The 18,226-nt window shown below is 45.1% G+C and overlaps 2 protein-coding genes across 5 annotated transcripts in view; both read right to left on the reverse strand.

The window, feature by feature from the left end:
• NUP54 (nucleoporin 54) overlaps positions 1 to 1,375 on the reverse strand; it is a 29,744-nt gene extending 28,369 nt beyond the window's left edge. The window contains exon 1 of one of the 2 annotated variants that reach the window (XM_050945252.1): positions 1,209 to 1,375. In XM_050945252.1, coding sequence (XP_050801209.1) covers positions 1,209 to 1,260 — 52 coding nt within the window. In that variant the 5' untranslated portion in view covers positions 1,261 to 1,375. The remainder of the gene's footprint in view (positions 1 to 1,208) is intronic. The other variant, XM_050945253.1, reaches the window with a different exon arrangement.
• A 2,365-nt stretch (positions 1,376 to 3,740) lies between these two features.
• The window catches only part of SCARB2 (scavenger receptor class B member 2), a 35,710-nt gene continuing 21,224 nt past the window's right edge, over positions 3,741 to 18,226 (reverse strand). Inside the window, exons 7-13 of one of the 3 annotated variants that reach the window (XM_050945164.1) lie at positions 17,989 to 18,167; positions 15,422 to 15,540; positions 13,111 to 13,184; positions 11,874 to 11,925; positions 10,761 to 10,919; positions 10,560 to 10,630; positions 3,741 to 8,040 (exon numbers count right to left, since the gene is read on the reverse strand). In XM_050945164.1, coding sequence (XP_050801121.1) covers positions 10,601 to 10,630; positions 10,761 to 10,919; positions 11,874 to 11,925; positions 13,111 to 13,184; positions 15,422 to 15,540; positions 17,989 to 18,167 — 613 coding nt within the window. In that variant the 3' untranslated portion in view covers positions 3,741 to 8,040; positions 10,560 to 10,600. Of the gene's footprint in view, positions 8,041 to 10,554; positions 10,631 to 10,760; positions 10,920 to 11,873; positions 11,926 to 13,110; positions 13,185 to 15,421; positions 15,541 to 17,988; positions 18,168 to 18,226 lie in introns of all 3 variants that reach the window. The other 2 variants (XM_050945166.1, XM_050945163.1) reach the window with 2 other exon arrangements.

Below are 18,226 nucleotides of genomic sequence, written 5' to 3' on the forward strand. Positions count from 1 at the left end.
TACCCTAGACCAGCTGGCCAGCTAACCAGCCTGGGTGTAAACACCACCACCAGTCAGGCAAGAGGTTTTTGTGCATGGGAGCCAGACTAGGGCATCACTCAAGTAAGAGCCTGAGTTACCTCTGCAGTGAGGATAAATACCAGGGCAGACAAAGTATTACAAGTCTAAATGCTCTGAAGGGGCCGGAAATGATTTGCCTTTTAGCACAACCTCTTAAAGCTTTGGAGCCTAGTTCACAAATAGATATATATCTAGACAAGCCACAAACACACTTACAAAGCTTAAAAGGAACACTCCCCTCCTCTGATTTCAAGTTGGATGTAGCCTTTCCTTTTCCCCACACCCTAGAAAATGTCACACAAATCATAAGCTATCTAGGGATGTCTCTTTAAATAAATAAAACTATTGTGGCTGAACATGAAGACTTTTGTGAATACTTGAATTACCTGATAATTATCATGACTGACTAATCAGTGCCAACTAGTACACATCATGTACATCCTCATCTCAGCTAATCATAATTAAACTTTTCATAATCACATTAAAATTTTCTATTCAAGACAAGCCCTGGTGTGTGTGTGTGTGTGTGTGTGTGTGTGTGTTTGTGTGTGTGTAAACACACACTGCTCAGACATTCGTGACCCCCTTTACTGCAGAGGTCATGAACCTCCACCGGGCTCTACTGAGAAAAGAACATACCATAATGTGACACTATCTGCAGAAGCAGCTTGCAAGGACTCTGGAGGGAAGGCTACGAAAATTTACCTGGGCCTCACAAGTCATTTCAACTGTCTAAAGATGTACGAGGGGCATGTCCTGTGCAGAAACAGCGCAGCGCCTGGAGCGCTGGGGGCAATGAGCACGGGGGGTGCCCGCGGGGCCGCAGCAGCTCACAGGACGGGCGCGAACCCACCGCCGCGGGTACGCAGCCCAAGGCGCCCGGCTCGGTGTTAATGCATCGGGACGGAGGGGAAGAGCCAAGGCTCGGGCAGGCGCCCGGCCGGCGGCTCCCCAGGAAGGCTGCGGTGTCCCAGGGAGGGGCCGGACCCGGCCCAGCTCCCATCCCGACGAGACACCGCCACCCGCCCCGCCCAGTCCCGGCGCTGGGGAGGCGCCGCTCCGGTTGCTAGGGCGAGCGCCAAGGAGCGGGCACAGCCCCTGCCCCGCCACCCCCTCGCGGCCGGTCTCCACAGCCGCCCCGCACTGACCTGTCGGATTAGCGGCGGCGGCGCCGGCGGCTGCCCCGAAGTTGAAGGCCATGAGGCGGCGCGGTTGGCGGAGTGTAGCCACCGCCGCCAGGCCCGGCTGGAAACGGTCACCCCAAGGGGAACAGTTCCGGGTAACGGCCCTGCTCCCGGAAACATTAATAGCCCCAGCAACCACCGCCTGAACTCACAGGGTGGCGCTGAATGATGACGTAATAAAATGCTCGTTTTTTGTCACCCGCAGGAGTGCCCAGACCCTACCTCCAAAACAGATGGGTGGATCACGTGCCACGGCGGGCCTCGCGCTCGGCTACGCCTTAGCGGTGACGTATTGGTGTCGCGCGCCTCTCAGAAGCGGAGCTGGGATTGAGGGGGAGGGTGGTGAGAGAACATTAGCTGTGGAACATACCAATCAGGCTAATGGAGGGGGGAGGGTGCAAATTACGGACTCAGGGCAATACCATGTGGCCTAGGAGGGGGAGGTGCGCTCTTGTGGCAACTGGCAGAGTGGTTAGAGCAGTGGGCTGGAGCCAGGACTCCTGGGTTCCATTGCTGGCTGTGCTGCAAGCGTGGGCAGGGGGGCCTGGTGTGGCTAGCCAGCAAGGTGAGCCCAGATCCCCAAAGGTGTGTAGGCACCTAGCTTCCATTGATGTCAACGAGTGCATGGGATGGACTTCACCCTGCTTCTCCACAGGGTGTAGTGGACGGGTGAACAACTCCTCACCTGCAGGACAGTTCCCCCACGCTGTCCCATTGCATGTTATACAGAGACCCACACCCCGCCACTGACGGCCACCTGGCCCTTGCTTTTCAGTCAGCTTTGTGCTTAATCGTTGGATAGGGTTACAAATTTAAAACTACAAGGGAGCCAGCAGGGTTACTGCCTTCCACAGACATGCCATCACATGTTCGGCCGTTAAAAAGAAACCTGCAACGGGGTCACAAGTCGTTAAAATAATTTTTACCTAACCCTAGATTAACACCTGTCCCATGAGGCCAGGTAAAGGATGATGGGCCAAATTCCACTTTTACATCAGAGCAACCCTATTGTAGTCACTGGGGTCACCCCAGCTTAACCCATCGTAATTTAGGCCATTCAGCTAGACCCTCCTTTCACTGTCACCAGCTTTATGCTGGGATAACTCCACTGACTCTACCAGAGATGGGAATCAGGCCCATGGGCAAATCTATACTGGAAACTTACTGTACCTTTTCTACTGAAATTTCCACACCAAACAGGTCACCATTTGCAGCCTGATCCTCTTTTCCTTGAGGATCCACAGCTCCTACTGCACAGAATATGAGATTTGGGTACACAAGGACTATAAATCAGGTCCTTGGTAACTCCCTAAAAACTCTCTTGCAGTTGAAATAGTTCTCCATACAAAATGGTTATTTTTCACCCACTTCTGGACAGAAAATGGTACCAACTTCTCTGGAGTCCTATATTCAGAAGGCATTTACTGTGGTTTTTCAAAGAAAGGCATGATGCAAGGGCAATTACTTATTTGTCTTCTAGCCCCAGATCCCACATACTGCTCCACACACTTACTAGGCCTCACTGGAATATATGCTCCAGCTATACAGGTGTGGGGGAGAAGTGGGGTTCACTTCCCTCTGAGCAGCATCCCAAATCACCAGTGTGTAGCCATAACTCAATAAAGAGCAGATGAAAGTCAACATTTTCATAAGTGTTCACTAATTTGAGTACCCTCAATTTTTGGGTATCCAGCTTGAGCCACTTACAACCTATTTTTCAGAGGTGCCAAGCATCAGCAGCCCCATTGAGGTCAGCTGCAATGGTGGGGGCTCAGTATCTTTGAAATGGTGCCCCCAGGCATCTCAAGTTGGGTACCAAATAATGAGGCACCCAAAATCAGTGGACACATTTTTAAACATTAGGCTCTTGTGTCTGGTGATTCCCCCTAACTAAAGACATCCAACTCACTGTATTGCTCTTTGTGAACCTGCCTCTCTATGGAACAAGACAGTGAGAAACTATGAGCAAAGGTATCGATATTCTAAATCACAGCACCTCCCTGGAAATTTACATAATCCTTATTTTACAATCCCAACTCTCTGGGTGTAATAAATGTCTCTCAGCCACATTCCACTGAGATACAAGCAGCTTTACTTTTCTCTTTCAGTGCCATCCCGACTCTTCTCCCATTAGAGTTAAGGGCTGTTTTGACTTCAAAATGAGAGCAGAGTTAGACCAATGCTGAGCACTCCTGCAACAACCCCCCTGAGGTGCCTACAGTTAGGTTCCTAAATCCATATTCAGGCACCTAAATCAGTGTCCTGACTTTTCAAAGTGGCGAGTGTCCACTACTCCCATTGATGTCAGCGGGAGCTGCTGGTGCTGATCACTTTTGAAAACAAGGTCACTTTTTAGGTGCCTAAATATGGATTCCAGAGCCAAAAGCTAGGTTTGAAAATATTGGCTATGAACTGTTTTCTTTCAAAAGGCACCAGATATACTCAGACATAAACCCAGAAGCTGTATAGTGAAAGAAAACACCAAGTTCATCACACTTTGTATAGAAACATTAACTTTTATTAATGCAACACTTGATCTGCATTAATAGTGGAAACAAAAATTGCTAGAGTCACAGAAAGTGAATCAAGTGTGCAAACATACTGATCATTGCTATGAGTATCTCCTCTTCAACAGTCAGCCTCAGGAAAACAAATACAAAACCCATCAACAAACAACAGTTGACAATTATCTCCTGTGAGTCTTCAATAATTAAAAAAGTATCTAACGCTGCCTGGAATCACTTCCACTGTGTGAAACAAACAATGCTTTACAGAACAGCTGAACAGAAGGATTGTAGATGGATAATCTTCCCTGGATGCAGGCACAAGTAATTCTTAATAGGTATATAAGGAACTGTCATGGTATAAGGAACTATCATACAGTGTTAGCACTCCTGCAAGATACTGAGCGTCTCACTCACAGTGAAGTAAACTGTCCTTTGAAGGATCAAACCCATGGCACTTTACAAATATTAATTCATCCTCACACCACCTCTGGATGGTGTATATATATATATATATAGGTAAATGTTAATAACTGTACAAATTACAACTCTGGTCTCCTGACAACCAGCCTTGGACTCTAATCACTAGACCGTGCTGCCTTTCAGTGTTAATTAGCTGCTATTGTGAGTTGCATGCATACATCCAGAGGAGAATGATATTCTTTGTAGGGTTTCTTTACAAGTTAACAGCTGAGAAAGATGAACAAATGGGATTCTGGATTTTTAAGGTACCCAGGGCAGTTTACAAAGAAACAATGCACAGGCCTGTCAAGGATAACTGCCCCTGCATATCAAATATACTGATCATCAATAACCCTTTATAAAACACAGTTGGGAGGTCTGGCATCCCATAAAATGGCTCTCCCACGGGTATATTTGACTTTTTGTATGTGCTGGATTGAGAGAGGTGGAATGCTCCATTAAGAGGCATCAAACTGCAATGTACCGGTTTCACAAAACTAAAAGGAAATAAAACAAACACACACTAAAATTTTATCATGCATCCTGCTTGAATGGAGTTTAGCTTTTAACTCTGTAGTCATTTTTGCTTTTGCCTTACATAGAAATGCACACACCCTTCTCCAAACTGCTTAATATCTATGCGTCTATTTATATCTGTAAAATACAGGATTTTAAAATGTGTTTGATGATGGCCTACGCCTGCTCCCACTGACGACAGTGGGAGCAGCGTTAGGCCACTGCTGACAGTTTTGGAACATCCCGCTTGTAACACAGACTATACTATAATTCTTACATGTGAGTTAGTAGCTGAGAAGTTCCAGAAAGAATTTGATGTTCCATGGACTAAAAGCCTGTGTCTATAAAGTACAACTGAATGTGATTCTGTTGGCATTTTGCCCACAGTGCTCACCTCTAACGGACATGCACGTGTTTTAAAACCTGATGAAAGTCACTTTGCACGACATTTAACAGATTTCCAACTGCACATTGGAAATTAGAAGGCGCAGCGAAACAGGACAACTGTACAGGAATGGACGTAACAGCAGCAGCATGCAAAAAATAAAATGGAAACATTTATTATTAAAATAACCACCTTTCCTCTATATTAGACAGATAAGACCTCTTCCCTATGGTCTAGTGGAGATTTAAGAAACAGATGTTCCTTGGGGGGAAATTCTTCAGGGCAAGATAGAGAATGGAAACATTGGAGCAATGAAGTAACAAAACCAAGAAGCAGCTTAATCTGCTGTAGCATATACACAAACATCTAGACACAGTCATTCAGACATTTGAAGAGTTCAGCTAAATCAATCAATAAACGGACAGGAATAATGAGCCAGATCCTGAATAGGTGTAAATTGGCACAGTATCACTGACTTTGATGGCACTCCATTGATTTACATCAGCTGAGGATCTGACCCAATAAGCAGAATGTAACATTTTAAAATGGATATGTTGGGATTAAATTCACCCCAGTGCAGAGGATCCTTGGGACAAAACCTGTTCCTGACTTCTCAGCTGAGTCCACGACTGCTTGGTCTGGACAGTGGAATGAGGACTGGTATTTTGCAGCAGGGCTTAAACAGTGCGTAGTCTCTCTGCTGGTCCTCTGCGCTAGGATGAATTTCACCCTGTGAGGCCTTGTTGTTTTATCAGGAATAATGCTTTCAAAATGACTTCCTCAGAAAATACCTGAGGTTTTTTAGATGATTTGTAGGTTACTGTTGTTGTGCACAGGTAGCTCTTTTACACAAGGTGCTAGATTCATACAATGATCTGACCTGTACAACATAAAGACTGAGACAGAAAGATGATCCTGGAGTTCCTGATTTAGCATAATGTACTGCAAAAGGCAAATGGCTCACTCGCAGAACACACGCTCTACAGCTACTGACTCAGTTTCCCCAGCTAAGGAAAGCTGGCCCTTAATCTGAGAGGGATGTAGCCTTTTACCAGCAGCACTGGGCATTCTGTAGCTGCCCCTTTCTGAATATAAGGAAGAATTTAAAAGGGACCCTGGGCCAAAGCTATTGGGCTTTTCCTTAGCTGGCAGGTTGATTCCAGAGGTCAGCCAAGGAAAGAAATAAAGGGCTCCTGAGACTCAAAGACTGGGGTGATGGAGAAGAGGGTATCTGCAACTGGAATCTACGTAAGTGGCAAAGGAGGAGTCTCCCCTCCCGCAGAACAACATTCGGGGTAAAGGTAGGGCAGAGTTCCAAAGCCCCTCATCCAAAAGGGTTTTCACATGGCATTATTTTCACCCTGGCCAATCACAGGGCAGATGAGGGCTGGACAGTTTCCTCTCATGAGGTTAAATGGAGATTTTCCTGCAGAGCAAATCCCTTGAGATGAATGGCTGTCGTTGGCTAGCCTGAGTCTCTCACTCATTGGGAACACACTTGCAGATCACAATGGGTTGGGATTTCCATTATGTACAGGAGCCCTTATCTTCAGCCAGGCAGCGCAGCAGATGCCTGAATTTGGATGATTATTATTTGGTTGGTTTTGGCTTGCACAGGAGAGGAGCCAGTCGGCTGAGGAAGTCAGCCTGGTGAAATGCCAGTATCTTTAGCTTTCTGTAACTGGTACAAATCTACAGACCACAGCACAGTGGGGCTCTGGCAGGACTTGGGCTCCTTGGTGCTACAGTAATACAGATAATAAATAATAATAGTAGAACTTTTCTGACTGGGACAGCCCAAAATGGTCTGGATTGCTGAACAATTGATAGGCTAACATCCTACACGGGAGTGTTCAGTCAGTCAAAGTATGTCTCCATTTTTCACTGACTTTATTTGATGGAAATATATTTGTGAGAATGCTCTTCCTCACAGAGAAAACAGGTACCTTATGATATTTTAAACTACCAGTATTTAAAAAAAACCATTTATGCTGCTTTCCTTTATGTTCCAAACATTCCGCAATACACAAGGTCTGTAGGTTTCCTAAATGTTTAATGCAATTACAAATACCCTTGCAGTGTCTGCCTGTACAGTGCTTACAGAATAGATATTTGTGAGACACTGACACAGGAAAAAGGAGAACGCTCTATTGTACCCTCAGCTAACCAACCCTTTGTATTCCAGTGTAAAAAATAATTAAAAATTAAAAACTTGCCAGGGCATTGTATTAATACCACACAATGGGATTTCAAACAATACTGGGACATATCAAGGTGCTATACGAAAATGTGCTATGAAGTACTTGGCTTCTTAACTGAAAACTAGATGTGATTAAATAGGCCTCACTTACCATTTTGGCTTAGATTCACAAAACAATTTTGGAGGTGAAAGGCATGATGGGTAACTAGTAAAACGATCCATTTACACTCTGTTAATAAGAAGCCAAGTGTACTCTACACAGAAGACAAAGTTAGACCCAGGACAGTATTTTCAAACATGCCTAAGTTCCATTTTCAAAAGGGACTTTGGAGCCCACATTACAAAGTTTACCCCACGTAATTCTAATACATGAATCAGGGTATTATACTCTCACTGATATAGTGGTTCTTAGCTTTTATGGCTTTCAACAGCACTGGGAATATTAAACACTAGTTAATAAAGCAGGATCTCAAGTCACTTTAATATCTGGTTTTAAAACTTACTTAGCAGCTGAGAACAGCTTCCTCATTCACTAGCATTTTAGTTTTTTCCATCTCTGTACTACAAATAATTATAATTAGCATGATGGGTTTTTAGATGGCGCTGAATGCCGGGTAGTGTCCGGTATTAGATCAATTTGCATAGTTTATTCACCAAGCTCACATGGGAAGGGGAAAAAAATGAAGATTAGGATGTCCTGATGAGTGGAGCCCTTTCCTCTTCAGAACTCTGAAATACAAAATGGCAAAGCAGAAAAGTTAACTGCAATGTGTTAGACAATGTGGAGCTGGAGGACAACAAATGTAAGACTGAGTTTCAAAGAAGAGTGATCCTGGTTATCATCATCCCCCAAGCCCAAATTCCATCCCTTGTACCATACAGGAACTATTAAGCTAAAAAAGCACTGCAGGGCAGATTGTGAGTGGTCTTTGCATAGATATTCAAGGGGGATGATGCAAGAATCCGCCCCAGTTTTGCTTAGCCTATGCCAGGCCCAGCACAACCGCAGCATATGCTCTACGGTGAGCACGTGGATTGTTCCTCATAGGACTCCCATTGGAAAAGCTGCCCCAAAGGGGCTGGAGAGGAGAAAAGGGCATGCCCCCTCTTCTCTGCATGGGCAAGTGTTGCTGGCCAGCCACGGAGTGGGGAGTGTGCTGCATCATCCTAGGGAATGGTGCAGCAGGCACATGCTGTCTGCATTTCTTGGAGATGTTTAGGGGGTGACACAGGGATCAGTGTTAGGGCAGGGCTTATTTAACATCCTCCAGGATGATGCTGAGAGTGAACAGCAGATTGACAAGATTACACTGGGAGGTGTTATCTGCGCCAGTGGGGACAGAGATAATTCAAAAGGGACCTACAGAGGGGCAGGGTCAAAGGTAGGAAATCTTGGAAAAATGCAAAATAATGCATCTTGGGAAAAAAAATCTGACACACACACACTCAACAGGAAGAAGAATCCTGGGAACCAGTAATGCTGGAGACTTAGGGGTGACAGAAAGCAGGGTGACAAGGCTGCAAAATGAAAGGCCAATCTTGGGCTGCATCTGCAAAAATATTGAGTTCCAGAGCAAGGAGGTGAGATTTCCTCTGTATGTGGCTGAAACCACCTCTGGAATGTGTGTGTTCACTTCTGGGCACCTAGACCGTGAATGACAGACTGGAGGGAGTTCAGAAAGGAACAACAAAAATGATGCGGGGCTGGAGAGACAGATTTAGAGGAAAGATTTAAAGAGTTAACTATGTTGAGCTTTGCTAAATGACAACTGAGGGGTGGGGTAAGCAGTATGATAATATTCGACAAATAGTTTAAGGCCATAAACAGGAGGGAGGGGAAAGAACTGGTGCAAGACAAGGGGGTATAACCAGGGCTGTATGATTTTCATGGCCATCACAGATTTCACAGTTTGAAGGAAAAAGCATAGCCTCTGTGAGGAAGCCTGAGCGACGTGGCTGTGATTGATCTCGCTGGGGCTGGGATGAGAGAGCAAGTAGGGTTGGGGCCTTGCCTGGAGCCCACAGGCCTGCTGCTAGGTTCTTAGGCTGAGCCTGCCAACCAGACAGGGAAAGGAAAAAGAAACTCAGGTGCTCAGGAGAAACAGGATCCACCTCTCCCATAAAGGAACCAGGACCAGAGTCATTCAATCATCCATTGCCAAAAAGCTGAGCAGGGGGCAAGAATGAAGCAAAAGTTTCCAAGTGGGAGCAATCAACATTTGAGTAAAGTCTGCAGAAAGAGCACACAGGTGTCTCTCTTGAGGTCTTGCCACAAAACAACCACCACAAGCCTAACTAATAAGCATGCCCAGGTCCTCACAAACTGAGAAACAGCACACGCATGGTTTGGGTGGGAATTCAGGATGCAGCTGCATGTGCTTTTTCGTGCAGTTGCAAGAACCTGTTTAGAAAGCAAAATACACAAAAAGCAAGACTGTCCTAGAGCAACAGCAGCTAGAAGTGGAAAAAGCCTACTAGGGTACCCTGTCTCGGATCATGAAGATGTCCCTAGTTTAGCATCCATACAAGACCACTGACGTAGGGTGAAGTTTTGGCTCACAATCTTTGACAGCATTGACAACCTTACTGCCAATTTTTTAATATAACAGATCAGAATACACATATGGAATACTAGTATCTGTGTCTGGTACTTTATTGTACAATTGATTGGTGGGGTTTTTTTTTAAGTCATAATGTGCATTTATAGCATAAGTTTGTGCTTTTGAGAAGTAATTTGGAGGAGCTGATCCACATTGTATTGTCTTTGTATCAGGTATATTGACACCTGGAGATGCTCAGGTTGTAAGATTATAATTGCTATTGAATGAATAAATATGGTACGGTCAGAGTTAAGGTTGTGCATTATGGAGTGATTTTCAGTTCTCTGAGGGGGACAGTATTGTTGAATGGCCCAAGAGGCAAAGCTGGGATAAGAATCTGAATTTGTCTGTAGTTTCTGGGTATTCAGAACTGGGCTGTTAGTTTAGATGCCAATTTGGCCTTCAGTTGGTTTGGGAAGAACACGGGGCCAAGAACCAGCCCAAAGTATTACAAGAGAACCTGAAAATCAATTTAATATTTTTTTCCTCAAAAGGCAACTGAACAGGGCTCAAAATGTCAATCAAATATGTAGGGTTTTTGGATCTTACCCTTCAGAGTTCACTAGACAGGCTTCTTTTTACAACTAGTGTTTATAGCTAGCAAAGGAATTAGAAACAAAACAAAATATGTATGTTCACCCACCTTACCATGTATCTTAAATTGGCTGCATAGCTTTGTTTGGGGGCACTTACTCTGGGTCTATTAACACTTCTCTAACCTGGAAAGAGCAGTTGCAACAAAAACAAAAAGCAAAATTGTTGTGGGAAACCAAAAGGTAAAATCAATGACAGACTAGTAAAACACAGATAAACACCAAGAAAGGAAGGTCAACTTCAGATGCTACTAACCTCTTCCTTTGTTCCAGGGGGCCTGCATATGAGCACAATGAAACAAATCCCCAAAATAATTCCTAATGCCATGATTATGAAGGGGATGCTGGTTACAACCGTGGCTTCAAACAGAACGCTCTTCAGTTTTTTGGCAGATGCTTCATCAATCAGAACACTCTGGAGGAACAGGGAGCATTGAGGAAGAGAAAAATGATACATTTCAATACCCTTTATGCTGTGCTCTCTTACTTAGAATAAGCATAAGAGGAAACAGCAGCATCCCCTCTGCCATGATGATTGTTTGATATGCCTCACCTCTGACTAGAACTGCTAGCTCTAGTTTAGAAGCTATAAGGATAAACTGGTCTGCATTTTCAAAAGTGACTAATGATTTTGTGTGCACAGCTGTAGGACACCTTAAAAGGGTTGGATTTTCAGAGGGAAGATGCTTTCTCTCCAGCACCCCACGGAGGGACTGGTTCACGAATCACCAGCATAGTTCTTGCAACAGCTAAGATTTCCCTTGGAGGTCTCCCATTCACGTGCTGACCTCACTTGATCTTACTCGCAGTCTGATCCTGCACACTGTTGTTGCCAAGAGGAATGTTTGCTGCCAGGAGCTGTCTCACTGAAGTCAATGGGACTCAAGACAGTAAGCACTACTCCCAGCTTTAACTATATGCAGGATTGGGCATTAATTTGGAAGCCCTCCCAGGTTCAGAGCATGAAGAGCCTCAGTGAGATAAAGCTCCTTCCTAGAGATAACCTAAACCCCTTTGTAAAGTCCCCTTTTGACACTGACTGCATCACAAATCCAAGGAATTCAGGGATCTATCTTCAGTGAAGAAACCTCCCTGGAACTCTGACAAACTAAAGGCCTGATCCATCAAACTTCTTCCCCATGAGAGGTATCACTGAAGTCAATAGGAGTTCCCACGTGAAGGGGAGTTTGCAGGACTGGGACCTAGGACAACGATCAACCAGAAATTTTATACAAAGAACTATTTCCTACCCCCCTGCTATTGTAAAATTAGGAGAAACATGGACACATTCCCCACTTTTTTGCAGGCCCAGTGGTATCTTCTTTCTAGACAGGCACACACTGCAATGGAGACCATTTACAATATTTACCTCGTTTACATGCACCACGGGGAAAACCAATGTTCTGACACGGCCTGTTTCACTGTGTAAAAAGACAACAAGGCACTGAGATTCTGCAATGATTTCAGCTTTCCCCAGACAGATTAGAACACAGCAATCAAGGGGGAAACCTTTCCCATGTGAAAACTTTAAACCTTTCTTATCTTTATTTAAACTTTTAACCTTCCTCTCCCTCAGATTAGGATAAAAATCAAGATCTAGAAACTGGAATGTAGTCTTTGTTTTTAAAGCAATAAAATATACTAGGGTTTCCTGGGGAGGAGGGGGAAAAAAGATCCATGAGAGGCTTATTAATAGCTGACCTCATGGAAAGTTTGTGCCAGGGAATGGGAACACCAACCTGAGTGGTTGTTGAAGGCTATACATAGCTGTGAAATATACATATGCAGTTATAAGAGACACACACCAGCTAAAGTGATGCCTGGTGTTACAGTGGAGTTATGTTAATGCTGCCAGCAATACTGGGATAGAAAGTGTTTCAATGAGAGATCTCATAGTGACTAGAAAGTACAGTACAGTAAATATGAGGAAAATGTTGTCTTAGGATCCAGTCCCCCAAAGGGATCTGGGCAGATGTCACCCTTTATATATTTTAAAGTGCCTTGTACATACAGACTTGTGTGGGAACTTTGAAGTGTCAAGCTGAAAGTGAATGAGCGTCCTGTAAAGTTTTTAACTAGTTCCTACTACCATTCTGACACTAATTTGGCCTCATCAGCTGGGAATGTGTTTGGCATTTGCTGTGGCAGAAATCGTGGCTGTGTGTGGGTACACGTCCATTCCTGTGACAGTGTGTCTCTTATAAAACTCACATAAGGACAGTCGGCCAGATCCTCAGTCGATGTGAATCTATTTTATTGACTTCACAGAAATCATGCCACCAATACGTTTAGGTTCTTTGTCACATAGTGTGTTTCACATTTAGGCTTTCGCAGTTTGAAAGATATATTCAGAAAACATAGCAGGGCCACCGTAGCTTGCGACAGCTCACACCTGAGTCTTCAAGTTGTTGAAATAACGACAAATTGCCACTGTGAATGTGAAATGAGAAGAAGGAGCTACCCTGCCATTTTCTAGGTCAGATCCTATTGGACTGAACTATCTCTACAAATAATATTTTCCCCAAGGACTCTGAAGACAAAGTCACTTCAAATACGAAGTCAGGCGAGCAATCCTGAAATCCCCACTGCTAGAGGAGAATACTTACATAAATTCATCTAGTTTTCTGACAAGAACATTGATCTGCATTCTCTTGGCTGCTTGTACAACTATCCCTGTCAGCTGTGAAAGAAAGGGAAACCAAAAAAAAATCATTTTTTTACTCTAAAATATGATTTCAGCCCAATTTTTACAGCGGGAAGGAGTTGCTTTTAAGATGATAAAACAACACATCTACTAGTTAAGATGGAATTGGATGGGTTTCCTATCTCTTTATAGGAGAATTAGGTAGATGCATGCTAGGGGATTATTTTTATTTGTATCCATCCATCCAGATACTTAGATGACCCTCATTACTATAGAACCTGAGAGACTCTAGAGACCCCATTAATACAGAAGCTCCAACTGAGCCTGGGGCACCCTTCTATAAGGCACAGTACAAACACACAGTTAAGAGACAGTCCCTGTCCCAGTGTAAACAGATAAGAAAGACAAAGGGTGGGAGAAAGGAACTGCTATTCGCCCCTATTTTACAGATGGCGGACTGAGCCACAGAGAGGTTAAATTGATAGGGCCAAAGTCACACAGGACATCTGTGGTGAAGCTGGGAATTGAACCCAGAGTCCTTGTACCTTAACCATAAAACAAATTGCTACTACAACCCAAGACAGAGTGATGAAGCTGGCTGCACTGCCACTGAGAAGATCTGTGCAAAATAATTCTTCTGTGAGTTGCAATAACAATAATCAATCTTCATCATAAACGCTGCAATGTCTGGCGTGTTGGAGGAAGAAGATTTTTAAGTGTAGAGGTGGCAAAATTTAGCTTTAATTTTTTTGGTGGGGCAAATCACACACTAAGAAAGAAATGTGTAAGAAGGGATTGGGCAGTCAGGAACCCGCTGACATCAAGAGTTTGGATTCTGAACATGTGCACTCGTGCTCAGAAAGGAGCTGCTCATGCTGAAGCAGAAGGAAACGGTACCTCCCAGCATCCTGAGTCAGATTAGTTTCCCCCTGTCATTATGCTGGTCATTCCTTTATTCTTTCCCCTCATTCTGTTTGTTTACTGTTCTGTTCTCCACTGTACTCCTTCACATTTTCACTTCCAGGCCACTGCTCTGTTGCGTGGGTTTACGGAAGAGTAGATTTTTGAAGCCACGCATCAATAGGTACCATAATAATACAAATGCTGTGCCAGATTCAGTGGTCAACAAGTCATCCTTGTGACTCCCCTGGGATGCAAAAGAGCTGTAAACCCAGCTAACAGCTCTTTGACCAAGGCCAGCAACTACTTGGGCTTATTGACACCCAGGGATGAATGCAGAGCCTCCATCTTGAACTTCTGGGGCAGTATGAATGGATTTAGCCTCTTGAGGTGTAAGATTGGTCTCCAGTCTCCTGATTTTTTTCGCCCAGAGGTAGATAGAGAAGATTTCACTTTCTCTTTCTCAGGGGAAACTGGGCAATGGCTTGGATGAATGTGAGATGAAAGCTGGAGCCCGTGGAATGTTCGTCGCGCTATGAGCCAGGAAGTGAGAAAGAGGAGAGCCAAGTGAAGAGTGAGGGGGTGTTCTTGGAATGCTATGGTGGCTATGATGGAAAACACCAGCTGCATGGAAACAATCTCCACCCTTCTCAGGCAAAAAGAAATCCTGTCCCATACAAAGGGAAAACTTCCTGTCAAAACCTGTCCTTGAGGAGGGTACCTAGCGTGGGTGGGTTGATGGGAAAGCTTGAGATAGCGAGAACAGCAAACTGATCCTTTCTGATACTGACAGCTGTGGAATTTGGAGCAGAATGGTCCTGGGGCTTGGAGTGGGAAGTGCCTTTCTAAGGAGGTCTGGCTGGGGTGTGGCTCTGCTGAAGAGGTGGAGAGGGCTAGTGAACAGCGCTTAGAGAGGAGATTGCCAGACCAGGGATGAAACCAGAATAAACACTGTGAAACCTCTGGCTGCCATTACATTACATTCGGCATCACATATAAACTGGATGCCAAAAGGAATAAGCTTTAAGGACTCAATTCTGAGTCAATGGGAGCCGGATCAGGGCTTAGCATCTTCCTTCCTTCCTTGCCTAAGGAGTCTATTCTACAAGCCCGTATCTTTGGAGAAGTCTGGGATCTACAAACACGACGCTCTAAGTGCACAGGTCAGCACTCCTGTATTGCTTTTTTGAGTAGAGCTTGGTTTACTCTCTCAAGGGTCTGGTATCAACAGGACAAGGAGGACTGTGTGATGCCCCCTAGTCACTGTAGGGCAGATTGCTAACTGGAGGTGGCTGCTTTCATTTATTCACTTCATCTAGTGGAGGGAGAATCAGAGACCCTGCAAGCCATTTCAAAGGGAATCGCATACTTACAGGATTGATGTCCAGAAATGTTTCGTGATCCTCCTTTCTGGGATGCATGCCCTGTATGTCCTTAACATACGTCTCATCTGCTTGGTAAAAATGTGGGGCCGATAAAAGGATTGGGACACCTGGAATTTTAAACAGTTAAGTTTTCTAAAGATAACAATGCATCAGATCCCCATTCATCCAGTCTATCAGTGTGGCCAGGAACAAAAATAAGATACCGCGCACACACCATGAAACAACTTCCAATAGTAAAAAGTAACACTAACATACATTCCCAGAATCCAGTAATAAATAACTGAAGAAAACTGGTTTCTTTTGGAGCCCATTCACTTCATTGGAAGCACTTTACAGAAGGCAGCACGGCCTGGTGGATAAGGCACTGAACTGGGACTCAGGAGACCTCGGTTCTATTTCTGGCCCTGCCGTTGGCCTGCCGGGTGACCTTGGGCAAATCATTTAATCTTTCCCTGTCCCAGCTCCCCGTACAAGCTCTTTGTGAAGTGTTAAGAGATCCACTGATGAAAAGTGCTATATAAGAGCTAGGTATGGTTATTTATTATATTCTTATGGTCCATCAACACAACAGATTCCAACCTAGTTCTGGTGTATACTATCTAGGTTCTTACACTCTCATCATTTCAGTCATCGAGGGCCTTCCAGCAGTGCATTAAGCAAGGTGACTAACATCTGTCACATGTAGTTTGTTTTCTCCCGAGGGCTAGGCCCTCATCCAGCAAAGCACTTGGGCACACAGGCAGTCCCACTGAAGCCAAAAGAGTTACACTAATTGATACTAGCTGAGGATCTATCCCGGGGTGGCCAATCTGTGGCTCCGTAGCCACATGCGGCTCTTCAGAGGTTAATATGCGGCTCCTTGTATAGGCACCGACTCCAAGGCTGGAGCTACAGATGCTAACTTTCCAATGTGCCAGGGGTGCTCACTGCTCAACTGCCTGCTCTGCCCCAGGTCCTGCCACCACTCCCCCACCTTACCCCAAGCCTGCCATGCCCGCGCTCCTTCCTGCTCCCCACCAGAGCCTCCTGCGCACTGCAAAACAGCTGACTGCAGTGGGTGGAAGGTGTGGGGAGGGAAAGTGGGGGTGCTGATCAACGGGGCTGCCAGTGGGCAGGAAGGGGTTAGCGGATGGGGGGCTGCTGACGTATTACTATGGCTCTTTGGCAATGTACATTGGTAAATTCTGGCTCCTGCTCAGGCTGGCCACCTTGGTCTAGCCCTTCATGTCATCCATGCTGTGAGCCCACACTACACTTCTGAGGTGTCACTCATGTTACAGTCTGGTCACTTATGAACCTGTGTAACTAAGTACATGAGCAGTCTCATTGCACTGATTAAAAATTATTCTACTAGGACTATTTTACTCCCAACACAGATAGGGTCTAAGGACATTCTAAAGAGGTGTGATTACAAATTTTATGCCAATAGAACTAACCTTCACAAAGCACACACAGAAAGCACTGAAGACAGCACAGAACGCGACTTTCACACGCTGACTGGGGAAGTGACATTTACTGAAGCAGAACTTGCCCTGGGCCAGCCAGGTCTGATTAGTAAGGAGGCACACCTGAGCAGGAAACACCTGGCCCTGCAGCAGGTGTTCTCAAGAACAGAAGTAGCTGGGAGTGACTAGGCTCTAGCAGAGAAACTGAAGCTGGGTGAGTGAGGCAACAGGCAAGGAATGGCCTGGGAGAATGGATGGACCTGAAAACTCTATTTTGAATGTGTTGTTAAGTTAATAATGCAGGAGCCCCTAAGTGGGAGAAAGATTGGGGCCTGGAAGCCAGAGCCTGAAGGCTCAGCTCCAGCTAGGAAAGGCTGGGAGTAGCTTGCTAAAGCAGGGAAGATCCTGAACACCACGGGAGTTTGGGGCTGTGCCCAGTTTAATGGTGGCGGGAAGGCTCTTGTGTTGAAATTTTGAAATGTAAGTTAATAAACCAGACCCTGAGGAAAGCTATTGTTGGATTTGTAAATAAGTCTCTTTTTGAGTTTACTGAGGAACCAAGAGGGGAACTGGAAGTGAGGAGCTGCTGGCAGGGCTGCCTTGAGGCCACAAGGGGTCACTTGGGCAGAGGCTACTCATTGACATGTCCCATCTTCATGGAGGGGAAATTCACCCAGTACAGCCAGCCAGCATGAGGCCTATGCACCAGGGTCAAGTGGTGTATAGGCCCCATACTGAATTTTGCCCACTAAGAAGTGACTGTGCTGCGTAGAGCATGGCTGGCTGTGACTGCTTTTAACTTTACAGTCTGGTTCCTAGGATGTGCTTCTGACTCCAGTCTTTATATGATGTACACTAGAGCATGAGAAGATGACATCATTCAGGAATGCTATTTCAGATCAGTTTTCTTCACTACTGGAGCCTTTTAATAACAACTGGTGATACTGGGCTTGATTCGGCACGATGTTGGACTCTCGGCTCCCAATGACTTCATGTAGAATTGAGAGTGCTCAGGACCTCACAGGATCAAGGCAATTGCCCCAACATGCTTCAGTTAAACGTGAAAATGTGCTGCCCTAGAAGTATTCCCCACACTCCTTGGCTACATACCCTGCTTGCAGACGCTGACGTTCAGCACACCTGAGCCGTGGCAGTTTCCTGCTGGCACACAGAATCCTGCATTGTCTGGGTTCACTGATGTATTGGCAAACACCTTTTCAGGGGGCACAAACCGATAGGCAGGGATTCCAGACACACTCACAAAGCTATCAAAGGTTATATACAGAGATCTGTGGGGAAGAAAAGCAAGAATCTGAATTGACAGACACAAGGACTTAGTAACCTATGC

This window comes from Gopherus flavomarginatus, chromosome 3, assembly GCF_025201925.1.
Source record: "Gopherus flavomarginatus isolate rGopFla2 chromosome 3, rGopFla2.mat.asm, whole genome shotgun sequence".
In the NCBI taxonomy this organism is placed as follows: Eukaryota; Metazoa; Chordata; order Testudines; family Testudinidae; genus Gopherus; species Gopherus flavomarginatus.